This window comes from Lutra lutra, chromosome 10 (assembly GCF_902655055.1).
Source record: "Lutra lutra chromosome 10, mLutLut1.2, whole genome shotgun sequence".
NCBI classification, from domain to species: domain Eukaryota; kingdom Metazoa; phylum Chordata; class Mammalia; order Carnivora; family Mustelidae; genus Lutra; species Lutra lutra.
The window spans coordinates 62617333-62640733 of record NC_062287.1 but is presented as its reverse complement, the minus strand read 5'-3'; the positions used below and the strand labels follow the sequence as shown (position 1 = coordinate 62640733).

At 38.9% G+C, this 23401-nt stretch overlaps 2 protein-coding genes across 2 annotated transcripts; one reads left to right on the top strand and one right to left on the bottom strand.

The window, feature by feature from the left end:
• Positions 1–7900: 7900 nt before the first annotated feature.
• LOC125079193 (olfactory receptor 2D3-like) lies at positions 7901–8848 on the bottom strand. Its single transcript, XM_047692652.1, has one exon. The coding sequence runs from the start codon at positions 8825–8827 to the stop codon at positions 7901–7903; it is 927 nt and encodes a 308-aa protein (XP_047548608.1). The 5' UTR covers positions 8828–8848.
• Positions 8849–19429: 10581 nt separating this feature from the next.
• Positions 19430–20148, top strand: LOC125079061 (vesicle-trafficking protein SEC22a-like). Its single transcript, XM_047692408.1, is given in 2 exon segments — positions 19430–19835; positions 19837–20148. Coding segments are annotated over 2 exon segments (648 nt in total). The 5' UTR covers positions 19430–19488; the 3' UTR covers positions 20138–20148.
• Positions 20149–23401: the final 3253 nt, after the last annotated feature.

The window sequence follows — 23401 nt, the reverse complement described above, 5'->3', positions numbered from 1 at the left end:
TTGTTTATCTTTCCCTTGGATGATCTGTCCATTTCAGCGAGGGGGGTGTTAAAGTCCCCTATATTATTGTTGATGTGTTTCTTTGATTTTGTTATTAATTGGTTTATATAGTTGGCTGCTCCCATGTTAGGGGCATAGATATTTAAAATTGTTAGATCTTCTTGTTGGACAGACCCTTTGAGTATGATATAGTGCCCTTCTTCATTTCTTATTATAGTCTTAGGCTTAAAATCAATTGATCTGATATCAGGATTGCCACCCCAGCTTTCTTTTGATTTCCATTAGCCTGGTAAATTGTTTTCCACCCCCTCACTTTAAATCTAGAGTTGTCTTTGGGTCTAAAATGAGTTTCTTGTAGACAGCATATTGATGGATTTTGTTTTTTTATCCATTCTGATACCCTGTGTCTTTTGGTTGGGGCATTTAACCCACTTACATTCAGGGTAACTATTGAGAGATATGAATTTCATGCCATTGTATTGCCTGTAAAGTGACTGTTACTGTATAGTGTCTCTGTTCTTTCTGGTCTACTACTTTTAGGCTCTCTCTTTACTTAGAGGACACCTTTCAATATTTCCCGTAGAGCTGGTTTTGTGTATACAAATTCTTTCAGTTTTTGTTTGTCCTGGAAGCTTTTTATCTCTCTTTCTATTTTCAATGATAGCCTAGCTGGATATAGTATTCTTGGCTCCATGTTTTTCTCATTTAGTGCTCTGAATATATCATGCCAGTCTTTTCTGGCCTGCCAGGTCTCTGTGGATAGATCTTCTGCCAATCTAATATTTCTACCATTGTATGTTACAGCTGCTTTCAGGATTTTCTCTTTGTCACTAAGACTTGTAAGTTTTACTATTAGATGATGGGGTGTGTACCTATTCTTATTGATTTTGAAGGGGGTTCTCTGTGCCTCTTGGATTTTGATGCTCTTCCCTTTGCTGTATTAGGCAAATTCTCTCCAATAATTCTCTCCAATATACCTTCTGCTCCACTCTCTCTTTCTTCTTCTTCTGGAATCCCAGTTATTCTAATGTTGTTTCATCTTATGGTATCACTTATCTCTTGAATTCTCCCCTCATGATCCAATACTTGTTTATCTCTCTTTTGCTCAGCTTCTTTATTCTCTGTCATTTGGTCTTCTAAATCACTAATTATCTCTTCTGCCTCATTTATCCTAGCAGTAAGAGCCTCCATTTTTTATTGCATCTCATTAACAGCTTTTTAAATTTCAGCTTGGTTAGATTTTAGTTCTTTTATTTCTTCAGACAGGGTTTCTCTAATATATTCCATGCTTTTTTTGAGACCGGCTAGCACCTTGAGAATTGTCATTCTGAACTCTAGATCTGACATATTACCAATGTCTGTATTGATTAGGTCCCTAGCCTTCAGTACTGCCTCTTGTTCTTCTTTTTTGTGGTGAGTTTTTCTGCCTTGTCATTTTATCCAGATAAGAATATATGAAGGAGAGAATAAAATACTGAAAGGGTGACAAAGACCCCAGAAAAATGTGAGTTGACCAAATCAGAAGAGACCCGAAATCATGGGGAGAAGAAAGGGGGTTAACAAGTTCAAAAAATATATATAGATATTATTAGACTGGTGAATAAAACAGAGCCACTCACTTAATTTTGGGAGTACTCTGGTCTCCTAGAAGAAACTATCTCCCAAAATTTTAAAGAAAGAGAAACTATATATATATATATATATATATATATATATATATATATATAAACAAAAATAAGGGTAAACATGATGAAGGGATGGAATATGACTGTAAAGATGAAAATTAAAAAAAATTCTAAAAAAGCACTTGATAAGTTAAGTTGGTTGGGAAAAGAAAGAAAAAAAAAGTAGAGGGGCGCCTGGGTGGCTCAGTGGGTTAAAGCCTTTGCCTTCAGCTCAGGTCATGATCCCAGGGTCCTGGGATCAAGCCCCACATCAGGCTCTCTGCTCAGCGGGGAGCCTGCTTCCTCCTCTCTCTCTCTGCCTGCCTCTCTGCCTACTTGTGATTTCTCTCTGTCAAATAAGTAAATAAAATCTTTAAAAAAAATAAAAGAAAAAGAAAGTGGAGAGAATTTGCTCAGGCAGGAGACTAGAATAAAGCCCTGTGCTAGATTTAGGGTATATTTTGATCTATTAGAAGAAGTTGTATCCCAAAATTTTTTAGAAGGAAAAACCCTATGTGTATACAAAAAACAAAGTTAGATACAACGAAGGATAAAATATGACTATAAAAATGAAGGTTCAAAAAGGTTTTTTTATTTTTTTATTTTTTATTTTTTTAAAGATTTTATTTATTTATTTGACAGAGAGAGAGATCACAAGTAGACAGAGAGGCAGGCAGAGAGAGAGGAAGGGAAGCAGGCTCCCTGCTGAGCAGAGAGCCCGATGCGGGACTCGATCCCAGGACCCTGAGATCATGACCTGAGCCGAAGGCAGCGGCTTAACCCACTGAGCCACCCAGGCGCCCGCAAAAAGGTTTTTTTAAATCAAAGGTATCGTTAAGAAAAACTAGCTAAGAAATGTTAAAAGAAGAAAGAGTAAAAGTTAAAAAAATTAGAATAAGTAAAAAATAAAATTAAAAAAAAATTAACTTTTCAAGACTAAAGAATCATGGAGAGAAAGCCATGAATGCCATGCTTTGCTTTCTCCTCCTCTGGAATTCCACTGTTCTCCTTGATAAGTGAGCATGGTCTTGGCAGGATTTCTTGCTGATCTTCTGGGGGAGGGGCCTGTTGTAGTGATTCTCAAGTGTCTCTGCACGAGGTGGAATTGCACCGCCCTTGCCAGTGGCCAGGCTAAGTAATCTGCTCCGCTTCACTCTCCGGAGCTTTTGTTCCCTGAATGCTTCCCGTAGAGTTCTGGAGGACAGGAATGAAAATGGCAGCTTCCCAATATCCGGCCTGAAGGAGCCGAGAGCTTGGGGCCCCACTCCTCAGTGTGCCCTCAGAGAAAAGCGCTCAATCACTCCCATCTCCCTGGCCTCCAGCTGTGCGCCAAGCTCACCTGACCTGAGACCAAGCATCTCTGTCTCTGGCATCCAGCCCTGCCTGGAGTCTCCAAAATCAGCAGATCACTGCTGCTCTTCCAGGGAGGTCTCCCCGGATCTGCCACTTGCGGGGTCCCTGCTTAAAGAGGGGGTGGTCTGAGTGTGCCATGGATCATAGTTTAAGGTAATCCCAAGCTGAAAGCTCACTTCTCAGCTCTGTCTCTGTAGTCGGCTTCCCTGCTCTAATACCTGTGAGCTCTGTAATACTCAGACACCTCTGATCCTTGGTGACCCCTCAGGACCTGAGACCACGCTGTCCCCGTGAGGGCTCCTGCCCCGTTTAGCCTCTCGAGTGATGTCCCTCAGTGGAGCAGACTTTTAAAAGTTTAGATTTTGTGCTCTGTTGCTCCTCTGCTTGCTGGGAGCCACCGCCCCCCCAGCCCCCACCGCGGTCTATCTTCCCGTTGCTTTGGATTCACTTCTCTGCATGTCCTACCTTTCAGAAAGTGGTCAATTTTCTGTTTCTAGAATTGCTGCTCTTCTTCTCTTTGATCTCCTATTGGGTTTGTAGGTGTTTGGAACGGTTTGATAAACTATCTAGCTGATCTTCTGCTACCTGATGTCATATCAGCCTGTTACTCCTCCGCCATCTTGACTCCTCCTTGTTCCCATTACTTTTATTAAATATTTTTCACTTGGCTTATTTTTAAAACTGGGAACAGAAAGTGCCGGTATCTTGTAAAATTCATTTGTCTCTTTTGTTCAGAGAAGTTCATTCATGTTCGAAGGAAAGTCAAAGTAAACATGAGTGCTTGCTGTCAGATATGGCTCCAGCTCCATATATATACAAAGAAGGGGAATGGGATGGCATCAGCCCCATCCATCTTGTTGAACTAGTTTTAAGTAAAAGTTTTCCAATTTATTGTGTTTTTTTGAACCACACTATTTAGTAAAATAAATATAATGAACGTTGAGTAAAAAAAATAACTTTTTTTTCTTCAGAAGCTTCCTGGCCATCTATTCCCTCTCCCTCCATAGCAGGAGAGACAGTATGTTTGGGATTTTGTTTGTTTTGAGAGAGAGAGATAGCAACTTTGGTAGTGGGACAAGTCCCATCAGCATCTATTTTGGTGGAATGAATAGGAATATAATTCTCTCAGCTTCTCAGTTATTTGTTCAGTGATTTATTCACTTAGTGCCTTAAAACATTAATCACATTATTGTTCTGAGGATTCTGTGGCTTCAGAATTTGCAGTAGGAATGGCAACTACTGGTAATGGGAATATTAAAGAAATGACCATGGTGCAGATGGCTGAGATCACTAGAGGAATGAGGATCAAGGAATTCTGAGAATGCAGAGTAGTTGAGTATTTCATTTTATGTGAAAATTAGAATACCTAAGATCTCTAACAGGGGTTGTGTGTTGGGAAAAGTGACAGTGATCAAGGGGTGAAAGTCTTCAAGGAAAGGGGAGAAGTGACTTAGGAATCTTAAAAAAAAAAGCTCATTTTCTCAGCCATATCTTCTTTTGTCCTTCTTCTTCAGGCCAAGACTTCTCTAGTGTCCAAATTTTCTGTTTACATTTTCTTATTTTTCCTCCTGTTACTGAAATAGATCTTACTGTTTGTTTGTTTATTTAAGATTTTACTCATTCATTTGTCAGAGAGAGAGATTGAGACTGAGCAATCAGGAAGAGCAGCACGCAGTGGGAGAAGCAGGCTTTCAGCTGAGCAGGGAAGCCCAATGCAGGACTTGATCCTGGACCCTGGGATCACGACCTGAGCCAAAGGCAGACGCTTATCTGACTGAGCTACCCAGGGATCCCAACATACCTCTTTTAGATCATTATGGCAGCCAAGTAACCAATTCACTTATTAGTGTTTTGTCCTGGTCTGTATCACTTCAACCAGCACGTGTTATTTGTATGAGATTGTTCTCTGATCTTCCCACTCCAGATTCGAGTTTGTCTATTGTAGTGCAGCTCCAGTAATTTTATTTATTTATTTATAAGATTTTATTTATTTATTTGACAGAGAGAAATCACAAGTAGGCGGAGAGGCAGGCAGAGAGAGAGAGAGGAGGAAGCAGGCCCCCTGCCAAGCAGAGAGCCCAATTCGGGACTCAATCCCAGGACCCTTAGATCATGACCTGAGCTGAAGGCAGAGGTTTAACCCACCAAGCCACCCAGTTGCGCTGCTCCAGTAATTTTAAAAGGCTAGTAATGGGGGAAATTGAGTGGATCAGTTGGTTAAGTGTCTGCGTTCAGTTCATGTCATGGTCCCAGGCTCCAGATATCAATCCCTAGTCAGGCTTCCTGCTGAGTGGGGATTCTGCTTCTCCCTCTTCTTCTCCCTCATACCCCTGCTCTCTCTCTCTCTCTTTCACTTTCATTTATGAATAAATAAATACATACATACATGCAATCTTTTTTTTTTTTAGAGTTTATTTATTTATTTGACAGAGAGAGATCACAAGTAGGCAGAGAGGCAGGCAGAGAGAGAGGAGGAAGCAGGCTCCCTGCTGAGTAGAAAGCCCGATGTGGGGCTCGAACCCAGAACCTGGGATCATGACCTGAGCCGAAGGCAGCGGCCCAACCCACTGAGCCACCCAGGCACCCCCTACATGCAATCTTTTAAAAGAAAGGATGGCAACAAATGTAAAAATGTGTTTTGAAACACATTATATGTCAGTCATTGTTCTGGGTATTTTGGATACACTAGAGTCAGTAAGATACAATGAAATAAAAGCCCAGAGAAATGGGCTTAAAATGAATGCATGGATGCATGAATTAAAGAAATAAGAAATTTAGCTGCTCCATCTTACTACATTGGGGAGCTCTTCTACTGCAGAGTCAGTAGTTCCTGACTACTGAGGACTGTTTTTCCTAGCCTCATATCTATGGCAACTATAGGATGGTTATCATGGAATCCCCTCTAAACATGTGACTCAGTAAAAGTTTGTGTAAAATAGGCAAGTGGCTGTCAGCCAGATTGTTTGGACTAAGGGTTTATGAAACCTGAAGTGGAGCCCAGGATCAACCATTCTAGAAACATTGAGCCACACCGAGATATGGTCACAGGCCTCTAAGGCTTTGGAGCGGTCAGCCTCAGATTGGTGAACTCCAATTTTAAAATCCTAATTTCTCTTTTGGTTTTGGAAGAGGTATTGATTGGGTGAAGTGGGCCCTGCAAAGGAGGATGACCAGAATGAATACAGGGAGCCAAAGCATGTTAGATAAGGGAACTTTAAAGAAACAAGTGGCTGGTTGGCTGTGAGAACTGAATTTGGGCCAATACAGAAACTGACTTCAGTGAGTCGTGGTATAGGATACTGAAAATTGTTCTAGGACTACAACTAGAGAAAGTGGGTTGAAGATACAGGAAAACTTATGATTTTGACTGATCATAAGGAGGATCTTTGTAATAGCAAAGACCTATCTATAGTTGACCCTTGAACAATGCAGGTGTGCACTGCATGGGTTGGCTTACATGTGGATTTTTTTGGATACAGTACAGTACTGTGAATGCATTTTCTCTTACAATCTTCTTAAGAACATTTCCTTTTCTCTAGCTTACTTTATTGTAAGAATACAGTATACAATACATACAACATACAAATTATACGTTAATTGACTGTTTATGTTTTTGGGAAGGCTTCCAATCAACAGTAGGTTATTAGAAGTTAAGTTTTGGGGGAGTCAAAAGTTGCTTGAAGATTTTCCAGTATGTGGGGGTTGGCACATGTTGCTCAAGGATCAACTGTATAAATGAAAGGGAATGATCTAAGAGAGTAGGGAGCTATATATTCTTGTTTGGGCCAATGCTGCATAATTACTCAATAGAAGTATTGTGGAGTGGCTTAAACTTCAGACCTATGTTTGTGTTAAATGACTGTAAATTTCCCTTTTTATCCTGTTTATGTTTCTAAAAATTTGGGGTAAGATAAAAAACTCATTTTTTTTGAAGCTTTCAGGAGAGAACACTATGAACTAGTAAGTATTTTGCTTTTGGTGCCATTTTATGAGTAGAAATGCTCTGAGCCATGAATGATCTCAGTATTAAAGACTCTTCCAAATTTATTGATTGTTTTTGTCAGAGCCTATTCCTATGTTTGTATGACTGGGATATCTAAATCTGAAATGTCTTTGGTGTTAGAATCCTGTGTGCAACTCAGATGTTATTTCAAAATAATCCAGTTTAAACCTCTTAGATTCAGTTGTGAACATGTTTAAAACATACCCATGTTAACTGAATTAACCACGAACTTCAAAATAGTATTCGATGCATTTCAAAATCAAGAAAACCTAACTTTTTACCGTTTTATTTCTCCTCTGTGTTCTAGCTTAGTGTGGAGTATTCATCATTTTTATTTTTTTATTTTTTAAAAGATTTTATTTATTTATCTGATCGACAGAGATCACAAGTAGGCAGAAAGGCAGGCAGAGAGTGGGGGGGGAAGCAGGCTCCCCATTGAGCAGAGGGCCCGATGTGGGGCTCGATCCCAGGACCCTGAGATCATGACCTGAGCTGAAGGCAGAGGCTTAACCCATTGAGCCACCCAGGTGCCCAGTATTCATAGTTTTTAAAACATGTCTTTCATTTCATGTTTCCTGAACTAATTCATAACTGTCTATCAAAATACTATACCTTTTTAAATAATGTTACCATAGTTTTAAAAGTCAGACCCAGAGGTGTGCTTGGTAGGCTCCGTCGGTTGAGTGTTTGACCATTTCAGCTCAGATATGATCTCAGTGTCATGAAACGGAGCCCTGAGTCAGCTCTGCACTGGCATGGAGCCTGCTTAAGATTCTCCCTCTGCCTCTGCCCACCCTCATATACATATGCTATCTCTCTACCTCTCTTCTCTCTCCAAAAATACTAAAACTAAACTAACTAAAAGTCAGACCCAGAGAGATCACTGCCTCTGAGAAAAGAACTTTCTTTCAGCTAGTTTTCTGAGAGCCCCTTTGACATCCTTGTTTCTCAGGCTATAAATTATGGGGTTCAACATTGGAGTCACTGCTGTATAGAACACAGATATCGTCTTATCCTGCTCTTTTGTGGTCTTGGAGTTTGGCCGCATGTAGGCAAATATTCCCAAGCCATAGAAGAGATGGGAACCACAAGTGGAGAAAGTCTTGAGCCTCCCCTCCCCGGACTGCATCTGGATCACAGTGGAGATAATATTCCAGTAGGACACAAGGATCAGGCAGACATGGTCAGGGATGACCATGCCCATGGCAAAGATGGCCATTTCTGTGGCATAAGTGTCTGCTGAAGCCAGCCTCAGGAGGGCAGGAGGTTCACAAAAGTAGTGGTTAATAATGTGCTGTCCCTGATAGGGTAGTAGGAAAGTAAAGATGGTATCCACCAGAGACACTAGTGCCCCACTGGCCCAGGATCCTATGGTCAACTGGAGACACACCTTTTGGGTCATGATGGTGGAGTAGTGCAAGGGCTTGCAGACAGCCACATACCGGTCATAGGACATCACCACCAGCAGTGCACACTCTGTACACCCAGTCAGAAGGAAGACAATTATCTGTGTCACACACCCAAAAAAAGAAATAGTTTTTCTCTTCATAAGGAAGTGGACCAACACTTGAGGGACAATGCTAGTAGAGAAGCAGAGATCTGCGAAAGAGAAGTTTCTAAGAAAAAAGTACATGGGAGTGTGAAGTCGAGAATCCATGAAAATGAGAAGGATGATGAGCAGGTTTCCAAGCACAGTCAAAAGATAAGTGACAAGAAAAAGAATAAATAGCAGGATCTGGGTCTGCAAGTCCTGGGAAAGGCCAAGGAAAATAAAGTCAGTCACAAAGGTTTGGTTTTCCTCTCCCATTGTGACTTATGCCTCTTCAGCTGTTTGCACAAATAAAAAGAACAAACTTTGGGATGGTGACATTAAGTCCTGTAGAAGAGTATCATTTAAAGCCCAGTTTAAAACCAAATTGGATATTTCTATCTTGTTGCTATTCATATCATTCTAAGCAATACGAAATAGAATGTTTTAATTCTTATTAGTTGGTTGTAATGTAAGTTCATTTCATTGTTTCTCAAAACTTTTCTTCCCATTTCCACTTATTTATAGAGTATGACATTGTTAAAGCCTTCTTGGCTCGTTCTCAAATGAAATTATTAGACTTCATGTGGCTTTTACTTAATGGCTATACACATATTATTACAAAATGATGTGTATTGTTAGCACTGTTACCATGTATAAAAGTGCACTATTAACTGTTCAAAATACTACATATTTAATTATAATATATGCTTGAAAAATGTGAAACAGCTTTCTGGTATCAAACTGAATTTGACAACTTAAAAAACAATAAGTTATTCTTGCCTTGAGAAAAAGCCTGGGGAGCTGAGTGGCTCAGTCTGTCTCTAGCTCAGGTCATGATCCCATGGTCCTGGGATCACTCCCATACTGGGTTCCTTACTTGTCAGGGAGCCTGCTTTCCCCTCTGTCTGCCACTCCCCCTGCTTGTGCTCTCTCTCTCTCTGACAAATGAATAAATAAAACCTTTTAAAAAAATAAAGCATTATCATTAATACACTAAGTATTATTCTATTTGAATTAAAGAATAAAATACTGAAAATAAAACAATTAACAGGAAAAAAAAAAAGCTAAAATTCTTGTGATATATAGGTAGGATCAGACTGATACAAAATCTAAGAAACCATGAAGGAAAAAAAAACATAAAATGAAAAACTTCTTGAAATAGTAATATCATGAGTGAAATTAAAAGATAAACTACAGGGGCGCTTGGGTGGCTCAGTGGGTTAAAGCCTCTGCCTTTGGCTCAGGTCATGATCTCAGGGTCCAGGGATGGAAACCTGCATCAGGCTCTCTGCTCAGTGGGGAACTTGTTTGTCCCCCTCTCTCTCTCTGCCTGCCTCTCTGCCTACTTGTGATCTCTGTCTGTCAAATAAATAAAAATCTTTTTAAAAAATTAAAAAAATACATAAACTACAAACTGAGGAAAATATTTGAAGGAGATATCAGATAATAGTTAATATCTATATTACATTAAGATTACATATAACACTATAAAAATGGCTGAAGCCAAGAAATAATGGGCCAAGGAATATTTACAAAGAAGAAGTGCAAATACTTACTAAGTATAAGAAAATTATTCAATATTATTATAACTATGTAAGTATAACACAACAATGAGAGATACATTTTCACCTGGGAAATTAGCTAATATTTCATCAAAACAAACATATCACAAAACTAGTATTTTTAAATGATTTTATTTATTTATTTGAGAGAGAGAGAGCAAGAAAAAGAGCATGAGCAGGGGAGCGGGTTAGAGGAAGAGGGAGAAGCAGATTCCCTACTGAGCAGGAAGCCCAATGTGGGACTCAATCCCAGGACCTTGGGATCATGACCCAAGCTGAAGGCAGACACTTAACCAACTGAGCCACAAGGTGCCCCGGTAACTAGTAATTGAAACTTAATTCATCACAGGTATGAAGGGTTTTATATAATTACATTGTCCCAATAACATTATATGGTAGACATTATTCATCTTACTTTGCAGATGAAAAAACTGAGGCACAGAAAGGTTCAACTACCTTCCCCAAATTACACAATTCAAAAATGGCAGAATTCTTTAACTGTAAAATGAGGATGTAGGGAAAAAAAGACATTTTTGTACAATGCAAGTAGATAGGAAAATTAGTCCAATCCTTCTGGAAAATAATTTTGTCAAATATATTTTAAAATTTAAATTTGACCCAGTTCTCAATAATATGGGGGGAAGAAGAAATTCTCTTTTTACTACTCCTTTCTTCTCCACGAGGAAGAATCTGATTTGTGACATTCTGGGGTACTGCGTGGTCCATATTTACTGTTGGCTGGGGTTATTGTGTTTTAAAAGGTCATGTGTACTTTATTTCATCACTTCTTCATGGAACTGGACTGACAAATTTGGCCAAGTTCCACTTAAGCTGTAAGGGAGATTGAAGATTTTGAAAGACTTTAGACGAGACCAAGTACTGCAGCCCAGGCTTATCAGAGTTCTGAACTTGAGTGACATTAGGACCTAGTGCAATAAATAAAACACAGTGTTTTACTTTTCATATTTCTTACTTCTTTTGTAGAACTTTAAGGGGAGGAATCTGCTAGGCCTAATATCATATAATACCTTCAAATAAGGTCCCAATTTCTAAATCCTATTCTAGGAATCTATTCTAAATAAATACTTTAAATTGAAGAACAATATTCACAAGAAAATTTGTATATTATGTTATGTTAATAATGTTAAAAACTGGCATAAAGAACCCAGAAATAAACCCACACATATATAGTCAACTGATCTTTGACAAGGATGCCAAGAATGCACAAGGAGGAAATGCCAGTGTCTCCAATAAATGGTGTTGGGAAAACTGGATATCCACATACAAAAAAAAAAAAAAAAAAGAAAAAGAAGGAAATTGGGCCCTTATCACATATCACATACAAAAATCAACCCAAAATGGATTAACATGAGACCTGAAACTACGAAACTCAGTGAAGAAAACTTCGGGACATTAGACTTGGCAATGATTTTGGATTTGACACCTAAAAGCACAAGCAATGAAAAGACAAGTGAGATAAAACAAACAAAAAACAAAAAAACCTAACAAAAATCTCTGGACGGGACTGGAAGAAATTATGCTGAGTGAAGTAAGTCAAGCAGAGAGAGTCAATTATCATATGGTTTCACTTATTTGTGGAGCATAACAAATAACATGGAGGACAAGGGGAGATGGAGAGGAGAAGGGAGTTGAGGGAAATTGGAAGGGAAGGTGAACCATGAGAGACCCTGGACTCTGAAAAACAATCTGAAGGTTTTGAAGGGGCGGGGGGTGGGAGGTTGGGGGATCCAGGTGGTGGGTATTGGAGAGGGCACAGATTGCATGGAGCACTGGGTGTGGTGCAAAAACAATGAATACTGTTACGCTGAAAATAAATAAATAAAAAAAGATCTCTGTTACAACAAAGGAAACAACCAACAAAATGAAAAGGCAACCTATGAAATTGGAGAAAATATTTGCAAACGATATATCTGATAAAGGGTTAATATCTGAACTATGTAAGGAACTCGAACAACTGAATGGCCAAAAAAATTAAATAAAGCAAATAATCTGGTTTTTAAAATGGACAAGAAACCTGAGTAAACATGTCTCCAGAGAAGATATGCAAATGGCAAAGGGGTACATGAAAAGTTGCACACCATCACTAATGATCATGGAAGTGTCAATCAAAATAATGAAATATTACATTACCCCTGTTAAGATGGTTATTATAAAAAAAGTTTAAAAATACAAAACTCAGAATGTAACTAGTGTTGTCAAAGATGTGGAAAAATAAAAGATGTGGAGAAAAGGAAAACCTTGTACATTGTTGGTAGGAATGTAATTGGTGCAATGACTATGGAGAACAGTTCAGAGGTATCTCAAAAAATAAAGAATAAAATTATCATATGATCTATCTAAAAGAATTGAAATCAAGATCTTGAAGAAATATCTGAAATCCCAGTTTCATTGCAGCATTATTCATAACAGTCAAGACATAGAAGCAATTTAAATGTCCATTAACAAATAAATACATAGAGCAAATGTTGAATATACACACAATAGAATATTATTCACCCTGATAAAAAAAGGAAATCCTGCCATTTGTGATGACATTGGAGGACATTATGCTAAGTAAAGTAAGCCAGATACAGAAGAACAAATACGCACACACACACACACACTCACTCACAAAAGGAGAAATATTACATGATACTACTTATGTAAAATAGTCAAACTCATAGAAACAGAAAGTAGTATAGTCATTGTCAGGGGCTTGTGGAAGGAGGCAGTTATTAGTCAAATTAGGTATTAGTCAAAGGTCACTAAGTTTCAGTTATGTAAAATGATTAAGCCCTAGAGATGTACTGTACAGCATAGTGCTTATAGTTATTCAAAGAACCAGTTCCTCTCCCAAAGTTATTTCTGAAACACATGTAATAACTATTCTCAGCACAGTCAGTAATATAATGTTTGTCACTTTCTTCATCCCTTATTTTATTGCCTAGCTGTTATCTGAGCATTTCTCTTTCCCCAATATCTGACAGATAATGATTATCCTTAATAATAATAATAATGACAATCATTTTCCACTGGTACTTACCAAAGGGGTTTTGCTAATGCCTTAGGGACCAATGTCAATACAGGTTTTCAAATGCACAGTAAGCACTGAAGAAAAGAATTTCCAAAATGTTGGGAGTGATTGATCTGAATATTGGAATTATGGGTGGGTTTTTTTTATTGCCAATATAGGAAAAAATATAAACATGGGAAAATCTAAACAGCACTTAGTTAAGGATGCTCTAACTAAAGTCACGTTACTGCATCTGCTTTCAGTCTTAATAAAGTAACTGCTATAGAACCAGTCCTCTTGCTAGAAGCAAATATAAAATTAAATATTTAACAATTATATTCAGACCCTGGACAACAGCCAGTTCAGAAAGTAATCTTGTATAGCAAGGAAACAGACAAGGTGAGTTCCATGGTCTCAATAACTTTATGCCAAGAGGCATTCTCAGAACCCTTGCCCATGGAGGTGGCTCCTAAGTAGAGTGTGATGGCCTCACTGAGGTGAGGTGATGCAGACCCATAACTGATAGTGCCAAAGCATCTGGAAATGGTGAAAAAGAGAATCAGAAAGGAAGGAGTTGGGTGCCTGTGTGGCTCAGTTGGTTAAGCAACTGCGTTTGGCTCAGGTCATGATCCTGGAGTACCGGGATCAAGTCCCGCATCAGGCTCCCAGCTCCACAGGGATTCTGCTTCTCCCTCTGAACTTCTCCTCTCTCATACTCTCTTCCACTGTTTCTCTCTCAAATAAATAAATAAAATCTTAAAAAAAAAAAAGAAAGGAAGTAGTTGCACAGTAAAGGGGCTTTAGGAACCTGAACAAGTTTTGGCTGAATAGTAAGCAAGGCAGACATGGGATAAGACTGTGCAAGCTTCCCCAAAAGCAGTTATTATGAAGCTCAGGAAAAGCAGCAAGATTTTGGAATTCCAGCCATTGAGAATTGAGGAGCTTCACTGAAAACTCCTGGCAATAAGTTGCTACTTCTCAGAGGACAGGTCTCAGGAATAAAACTGTGACGAATACTGTAAACCTCAATATATAAAACAATAGGTATAGCAATCAATCAAGTGGAATATATAAAATGGAATGAGAAAAAAATTCTCAATTAAACAGAAGGCAAAAAAGATGAAAAGAACAAGGAATACATGGGAAAAATAGAAAGCAAATAACAAGATGGTTGTATACAATACAATTGACATACCCAATTGTATTCAGAATTCCATTAAGAATAAATGTTCATTCCCACCAACAGTGTAGGAGGGTTCCCCTTTCTCCGCATTCTCGCCAGCATCTGTCATTTCCTGACTTGTTAGTTTTAGCCATTCTAACTGGTGTGAGGTGGTATCTCATTGTGGTTTTGATTTGTATTTCCCTGATGCCGAGTGATGTGGAGCACTTTTTCATGTGTCTGTTGGCCATCTGGATGTCTTCTTTGCAGAAATATCTGTTCATGTCCTCTGCCCATTTCTTGATTGGATTATTTGTTCTTTGGGTGTTGAGTTTGCTAAGTTCCTTATAGATTTTGGACACTAGCCCTTTATCTGATATGTCCTTTGCAAATATCTTCTCCCATTCTGTCAGTTGTCTTTGGGTTTTGTTAATTGTTTCCTTTGCTGTGCAAAAGCTTTTGATCTTGATAAAATCCCAATAGTTCATTTTTGCCCTTGCTTCCCTTGCTTTTGGCGATGTTCCTAGGAAGATGTTGCTGCAGCTGAGGTCGAAGAGGTTGTTGCCTGTGTTCTCCTCAAGGATTTTGATGGATTCCTTTCTCACATTGAGATCCTTCATCCATTTTGAGTCTATTTTCGTGTGTGGTGTAAGGAAATGATCCAATTTCATTTTTATGCATGTGGCTGTCCAATTTTCCCAACACCATTTATTGAAGAGGCTGTCTTTTTTCCATTGGACGTGCAACCACTCTGGAAAACAGCATGGAGGTTCCTCAAAATGTTGAAAATAGAACTACCCTATGACCCAGCAATTGCACTGCTGGGTATTTACCCTAAAGATACAAACGTAGTGATCCGAAGGGGCACGTGCACCCGAATGTTTATAGCAGCAATGTCTACAATAGCCAAACTATGGAAAGAACCTAGATGTCCATCAACAGACGAATGGATAAAGAAGATGTGGTATATATACACAATGCAGCCATCAAATACTATGCAGCCATCAAAAGAAATGAAATCTTGCCATTTGCGACGACGTGGATGGAACTAGAGGGTATCATGCTTAGCGAAATAAGTCAATCAGAGAAAGACAACTATCATGTGATCTCCCTGATATGAGGGATAGGAGATGCAACATGGGGGGTTAAGGGGGTAGGAGAAGAGTAAATGAAACAAGATGGAATTGGGAGGGAGACAAACCATAAGTGATTCTTAATCTCACAAAACAAACTGAGGGTTGATGGGGGGAGGGGGGTTGGGAGGGTGGTGGAATTATGGACACTGGGGAGGGTATGTGCTATGGTGAGTGCTGTGAAGTGTGTAAACCTGGTGATTCACAGACCTGTACCCCTGGGGATAAAAATATATTATATGTTTATAAAAAATAAAATTAATTTAAAAAAAAACCTAAAAAAAAAAAGAAGTGGAAATGAAAAAAAAAAAGAATAAATGTTCATCATCATTCGCCATCAGGGAGATTCAAATCAAAACCACATTGAGATACCACCTTACACCAGTTAGAATGGTCAAAATCAACAAGACAGTAAACAACAAGTGTTGGGGAGGATGTGGAGAAAGGGGAACCCTCTTACACTGTTGGTGGGAATGCAAGTTGGTGCAGCTACTTTGGAAAACAGTATGGAGACTCCTTAAGAAATTAAAAATAGAGCTATCCTATGACCCTGCAATTGCACAGTGGATGCTTACCCCAAAGATACAGAGGTCGTGAAAAGAAGGGCCATCTGTACCCCAATATTCATAGCAGCAATGGCCATAATCTCCAATATGTGGAAAGAGCCAAGATGCCCTTCAACAGATGAATGGATAAAGAAGATGTGGCCCATATATACAATGGAATATTACACCTCCATCAGAAAGGATGAATACCCAACTTTTTTTTTTTTTTATCAACATGGACAGGACTGGAGGAGAGTATGTTGAGTGAAACAAGTCAGGCAGAGAGAGTCAATTATCATATGGTTTCACTTATTTGTAGAGCATAAGGAATAACACAGAGGACATTAGGAGAAGGAAAGGAAAAGTGAATTGGGGGAAATCAGAGGGGGAGATGAACCACAAAAGACTGTGGACTCTGAGAAAAAAACTGAGGGTTTTGGAGTGGGGAGGATGGGGAGTTAGGTGAGCCTGGTGGTGGGTACTAAGGAGGGCATGTATACATGGAACACTTGGTGTAGTGCATAAACAATGAATCTTGGAACACTGGATAAATAAAATAAAAATTAAAAAATAGTAAATAATAATTTTAAAAAAGCCTGTACATAGAGAAAGAAAGAGTTAATGGATAAAACATTCTACTTAAAAGGAAGAGACTGAGAGCCTGGAATAATAAAGAAGTAGGAGGACCTGAAGCTGGCCTTGTCCCATGAATACAACTACCTAACACTTATATCAGTAAATAGCCCAGAAAATGACCTGAAGACCAGCACAACAAACTCCACAACTAAATGTAGACAAGAGCCCATGCTGATAGAGGTAGGAAGGGTGAAGACAAACTTTGGAAAAGGAATAGACCATGGAAATCTGTAGTGGGGCGGTAGCCAGTGGTGCAAAGAAGGGCAAAAAACAGACTGGCACGGCAGGGAGCCTGTGCAGGGAAGACAAAACCCCATAATATTTGGCTTTGAAAGTGAGAGTGACCAAACCTTGTGAGTTCTCACATTGAGTTGGACTCAAGGCCTGGAATTAAAAAAAAAAAAATCAGCAGACTAGGAGAGCCCAGAGGCTGTTAGAAAAGAGAGTCCTAGCCCTTAAAGAAATAGCATGACAAACAGCCAGGGGAGATAAAGCATGGATGCAATAGTTTGAAAAACACTGGGTGCAGACAAAAGGAAGAGTGATTTACTCATCTCGGAGCAGTCATAGACAGGCAATGTTCACAGGGAATCCCCTCTAGAAACAAAGAAGCTAGCAGGTACCATTTCTTTCTCTCACCCTGCAGCATAAACATGGGGCCACCTTCAGGAACCGGCACAATGCTGACACTTACTACCTAACTTTCTGACACCAAATTCTTGGTGTCAGACTTGGCAGTTCAGTCCTTACAGGTCATGCTTTCCTCTGTCCTGGCTCCATAGGATCCCTCCCACAGAAGACCAGCACAAACCCCACTAACACCTCATCTCCCAACCCATGCATTTTGTAGGATCTCAGTCCTGGCAGCAGCAGAAGCAGGTCTCATTTCACAAGCAGACAAGTGCACACCTTATTAAAATGTGCCCCATTCATCTGGGGACCAAATGCTGCACACAACAGGTAACGAGAGCATCTGCAGACTACTGGACTGAAGGAAAAAGTGACCAGGACTCAACAGCAAGGCATGTGCAACAAACATAGAAGGCACTTCCTGAAGCACCAGGTCCTGAAGAATAGGAGACACTCTACTGCAGGACATACAGGACCTCTTTTTCATAAAACCATTACTTTTTTTTTTTTTAAAGATTTTATTTATTTATTTGACAGAGAGAGATCACAAGCAGATGGAGAGGCAGGCAGAGAGAGAGAGGGAAGCAGGCTCCCCGCTGAGCAGAGAGCCCGACGCGGGACTCGATCCCAGGACCCTGAGACCACGACCCGAGCCGAAGGCAGCGGCCCAACCCACTGAGCCACCCAGGCGCCCTAAAACCATTACTTTTAAGAGCAGGAGATATAGCTGGCATTCCTAACACACAGACATACACACAGAGAGTAAGACAAAATGAAGAGACAGAAGAATGTGTCCCAAATGAAAGAACAGGACAAACCACAGCAAGGGACCTAAGCAAAACAGATATTAATTATTTGATAGAGATAGAGAATTTAAAGTAATGATCGTATAAATACTCACTGGACTTGAGAAAAGAGTGGAGGACATCAGTGAGACCCTTGAGAAAGAGATAGAAAAGAACCCATCAGAGACAAAGATCATAATAAATGATATAAAAAATACACTGATTGGAATAACAGCAAGCTAGAGGAGGAGAGGAATGAATTAATGACCTATAAGACAGAGTAATGAAAAGTAATCAAGCCTAGCCAATGAGAGAAAAGAGAATTATGCAAAAAGAGAATAGACATAGGGAACTCAGTGACTCCACTGAGTCTAATAACATTTGAGTTATGGGGATTCCATCAGGAGAAAAGAGAGAAAAGGGGGCAGAGGAATTTTTGGAGAAATAATATTGTGAAATCCTCCCATATCAGGGGAAAGAAACAGAAGTTCAGGTCCATGAGGCACAGAGATCCCCCCATAAAATTCACTGAAGGAGGTCCACAATAAGACATGTAGTAATTAAAATGAGAAATGTAGTAGTAAAGAAAACAATTTTAAACAGCAAGAGAAAAGAAGATAGTTACATACAAGGGAAATCCCTTATGGGGATTTCTATCTAACAGCAGATCAACAGAAAATCTGCAGGCCAGAAGAGACTGGCTGATACATTCAAAGTGCTGAATGGGAAAAATTTGCAGCCAAGACCACTCTATCCAGCAAGGTTATCATTCAGAATAGGAGGAGAGATAAAGAGTTTCTCAGACAAAAACTCAACGAGTTTATGACCACTAAACCACACTGCGAAAACATGAAAAGATACTCTTTGAGGGGAAAAGAAAGATTTTAAGTGAGACATAGTCTCACAAAATAAAAGGATGTAAGATATGACACTATATACCTAAAATATATGTGTGCATGGGGAGGGGGGAGATAGGAATAAAGAATGGGTTCAAGCTTAAGCAACCATCAGTTTAATATAGACTGTTATATGCAGAAGATGTTAGATAAAATCTGTAGAATAGAATAGTAACCACAAATCAAAAACTAGTAATAGATATGCAAAGAATAAAGAGAAAGGATTCTCAATTTATCACTAAAGAAAGCCAAAACAACATGAGAGCAAGAGAAGAATCAGAGGAAAACTGCAAAAATAAACACAAACAAGTAACAAAATGGCAATAAATACACATCTATCAATATCTACTTTGAATGTAAATGGACCACATGCTCCAGTCAGAAGACACAGGGTGACAGAAGGGATAAAAAAACAAAACCCATCTATATGCTGTCTACAAGAGACTCATTTCAGACTTAAAGTTGCTTGCAGATTGAAAATGAGTAGATATAAAAACATTTACCATGCAGGCACTGCGGGTCGCGTCACTCGGAGCAGCGGGTCCCGGCTCGACAGGTCTCCTCTGCTGGTTGAAATGTCCATGATTTTATCTGCATCAGTCATTCGTGTCAGAGATGGGCTGCCACTTTCTGCTTCTACTGACTATGAACAAGGCACAGGCGTGCAGGAGTGCAGAAAGTATTTTAAAATGCTCTCGAAGAAACTTGCTCAGCTTCCTGATAGATGTACACTGAAAACTGGACATTATAACATTAATTTTATTAGCTCTTTGGGAGTGAGCTACATGATGTTGTGCACTGAAAATTACCCAAATGTTCTGGCCTTCTCGTTCCTGGATGAGCTTCAGAAGGAGTTCATTACTACTCATAACATGATGAAGACAAATACTGCTGTCAGACCATACTGTTTCATTGAATTTGATTCAGAGGACCAAGCAGCAATATAATAATCCCAGGTCTCTTTCAACAAAGATAAATCTGTCTGACATGCAGATGGAAATCAAGTTGAGGCCCCCTTATCAAATTTCCATGTGTGAACTGGGGTCGGCCAATGGAGTCACATCTGCATTTTCTATTGACTATAAAGGTGCTGGTAAGATTTCTTCTGCACACAGGAGGTGGATGGGAGCAGAACTTCACTGGACTAAAGAAATGACTCCAGATGATAATTTGAATCCACAGGAACAAATGAAGAAAGCCAGAAGTGATAAGAATTTATATTAATAAAACTTACAAAAATTAAAAAAAAAAACATTTACCATGCAAATGGAAGTTTAAAGAAAGCTGGGGCAGTAATGCTTATATCAGAAAAAATAGACTTAAAAACAAAGACTCTAACAAGAGACCAAGAAGGATAGATCACTGGAGAGATCATCCAAACATAAGGTCAACAAGGAATCAGTAGCTTTGATTGACACATTGGACCAGATGGATTTAACTGCTATAATCATCCTAAAACAGAAGAATACACAGTCTTTTCAAGTACACATGAAACAGTCTCCAGAATAGATCAAATATTGGGCCACAAAATAAGTCTTAGCAAATTCAAAAGCACTGAAGTCATACCATGCATCTTTCCAACCATGATATTATGAAACTAGAAATCAAAAAAAGAAAATATCTGGAAAGAGCACAAATCCATGGAGGCTAAGCAACATGTTACTAAAGAATGAATGGGTCAATCAAGAAATTAAAGAGGCAGTTGGAGTCCCTGGGTAGCTTAGTTGGTTGAGCATCTGACTCTTGATTTCAACCTGGGTCATGAGCTCAGGGTGGTGAGATCAAGGCCCACATTTGTTCCACACTGAGCATGGAGCCTGCTTAAGATTCTCTACCTCTCCCTCTGCCCATCTCCTCTAGCTCATGTATGCCCATGCCCTCTCTCTCTAAAAAATGAAAGAAAGAAAAAAATCAAAGAGGAAATAAAAAATATATGGAGACATATGAAAATGAACACATAATGGTGAAAAATAGTTGAGATGCAGTAAAAGCTTTTCTAAGAGGCAAGTTTATAGCAATACAGGCCTACCTAAGAAGCAAGAAAATATCAAATAAACAACCTAGCATGACACCTAAAGGAGATAGAAAAAAAAAATCAAAGCTTAAAACAAACCAAAAAGGGGAAATAATAAAGATTAGAGTGGAAATAAATGTTCTAGAAACTAAAACAAAACAAAAACAGATCAATGAAACCAGGAGCCGGGTCTTTGAAAAATTTAATAAACTTGATATACCCCTAGCCAGACTTATAAAAAGAAAAGATAAAGGACCCAAATATATAAAGTCACAAATGAGAGAGAAGCAATAGCAAACAACGTCACAGAAATAGAAACAATTATAAAAGAATATTATATGCCAACGAGTTAGAGAACCTAGAGAAATGGAAAAATTCCTAGAAACATATAAGCTCCCAAACCTGAATCAGGAACAAAGAGAAAACTTGAAAAGACTGATTACCAACAATGAAATTGAATCAGTAATCAAAAAACTCCCAGCAGGGGCACGTGGGTGGTTCAGTGGGTTAAGGTCTTTGCCTTTGGCTCAGGTCATGATCTCAGGGTCCCGGGATCGAGCCCCGCATTGGGCTCTCTGCTCAGCGGGGAGGCTGCTTCCTCATCTCTCTCTCTGCCTGCCTCTCTGCCTACTTGTGATCTCTCTCTGTCAAATAAATAAATAACATCTTAAAAAACACCAAAAAACAAAACTCCCAGCAAACAGAAGTCCAGGACCAGAAGGATTCACAGGTGAATGCTACCAAACATTTAAAAGAGAGTTAATACCTATTCTTCTCAAACTACTCCAAAAAACAGAAGAAGGAAAGCTTTAAAATTCATTATATGAAGCCAACATTACCATGATACCAAAATCAGATAAAAACACTACAAAAAGAGAGAGAACTATAGGCCAGTATCTCTGATGAACACAAATGCACAAATCCTCAAATAAAATACTAGCAAACTGAAGCCAACAATGCATTAAAAAAATCTTTTGCTATGATCAATCAACATGACACAAGAAACGTCACATCAACTAGAGAAGAATAAAAACCATATGATTGTTTCAATAGATGCAGAAAAAGCATTTGAGGAAATACAACAACCGTTCATGACAAAAACTCTCCACAAAGTAGGTGCAGAGGGAATATACCTCAACATGATAAGGGCCCTCCATGAAAAACTCACAGCTAACATCACACTCAATGGTGAAAAACCAAAAGTTTTCCCCCTAAGATCAGGAGCAAGACAGGGATGGTCACTCTCACCACATTTATTCACCATAGGCCTAGCTGCAGCAATCAGATAAGAAAAAGAAATAAAGGAATCCGAATTAGTAGCAAAGTAGTAAAACTTTGACTATCTGCAGATGACATGATACTATGTATAGAAAATCCTAAAGACACCACCAAAAAAACCTGCTAGAATCTGATGAGTGAATTATGTAAGGTCACAGGATACAAAATCAATATGGAGAAACATGTTGCATATCCATACACTAATAACTGAAGCAGCAGAAAGGGAAATTAAGAAACAATCCCATTTACTACTGTACCAAAAAGAACAGGATAGCTAGCCGTTACCTTAACCAAGGAGGTGAAATCCTTGTACTGTGAATACTGTAAAACACTGATGAAAGAAATCGAAGATGACACAAATGCTCATTGGTTGGAAGAAAAAAATACTGTTAAAATATCCATAGTGCCCAAAGCAATCTACAGATTCAATGCAATCCTTATCAAAACACCAACATCAGTTTTCACAGGACTAATTCAAACAATCCTAAAATTTGTATGGAACCAACCACAAAAGAACCTGAAGAGCCGAAGCAATCCTGAGAAAGAACAAACACTGTAGGTACCACAGTCGCAGATTTCCAGATATACTGCAAAACTGTCATAATCAAAGCAATATAGTACTGACACAACAAAAGACACACAGAGGTATAGATTAGAACAGAGAGCCCAGAAATAAACCCATAATTATATGGTGGATTAATCTTTAACAGAGGAGGCAAACATATACAATGGGAAACAGTCTTTTCACAGACGATGTTGGGAAAATTGGACAGCTGCACGCAAAAGAATGAAACCAGACCACTTTCTTTCACCATATGCAAAAATAAACTCAAAATGGGTTAAGGGTCTCAATGTGAGACCTAAAACCATAAAAATACTAGAAGAGAGCACAGGCAGGAATGTCTCTCCTGTTGGCCATAGGAACATCTTTCTAGGTATGTCTCCAGAGGCAAGGGAAACAGAAGCAAAAAATAACTATTGGGACTACTTCAAAATAAAAGCCTTCTGCACAGCAAAGGAAACAACAACACTAAAGACAACCTACTGAATGGGAGAAGATATTTACAAATGACATAGCCAATAAAGGGTAAGTATCTAAATATATGACGAATGTATACAACTCAACACTGTAAACCCAATGTATCCAATAAAAAAAATGGGTGGAAAACCTGAACAGACAGTTCTCTAAAGAAGAC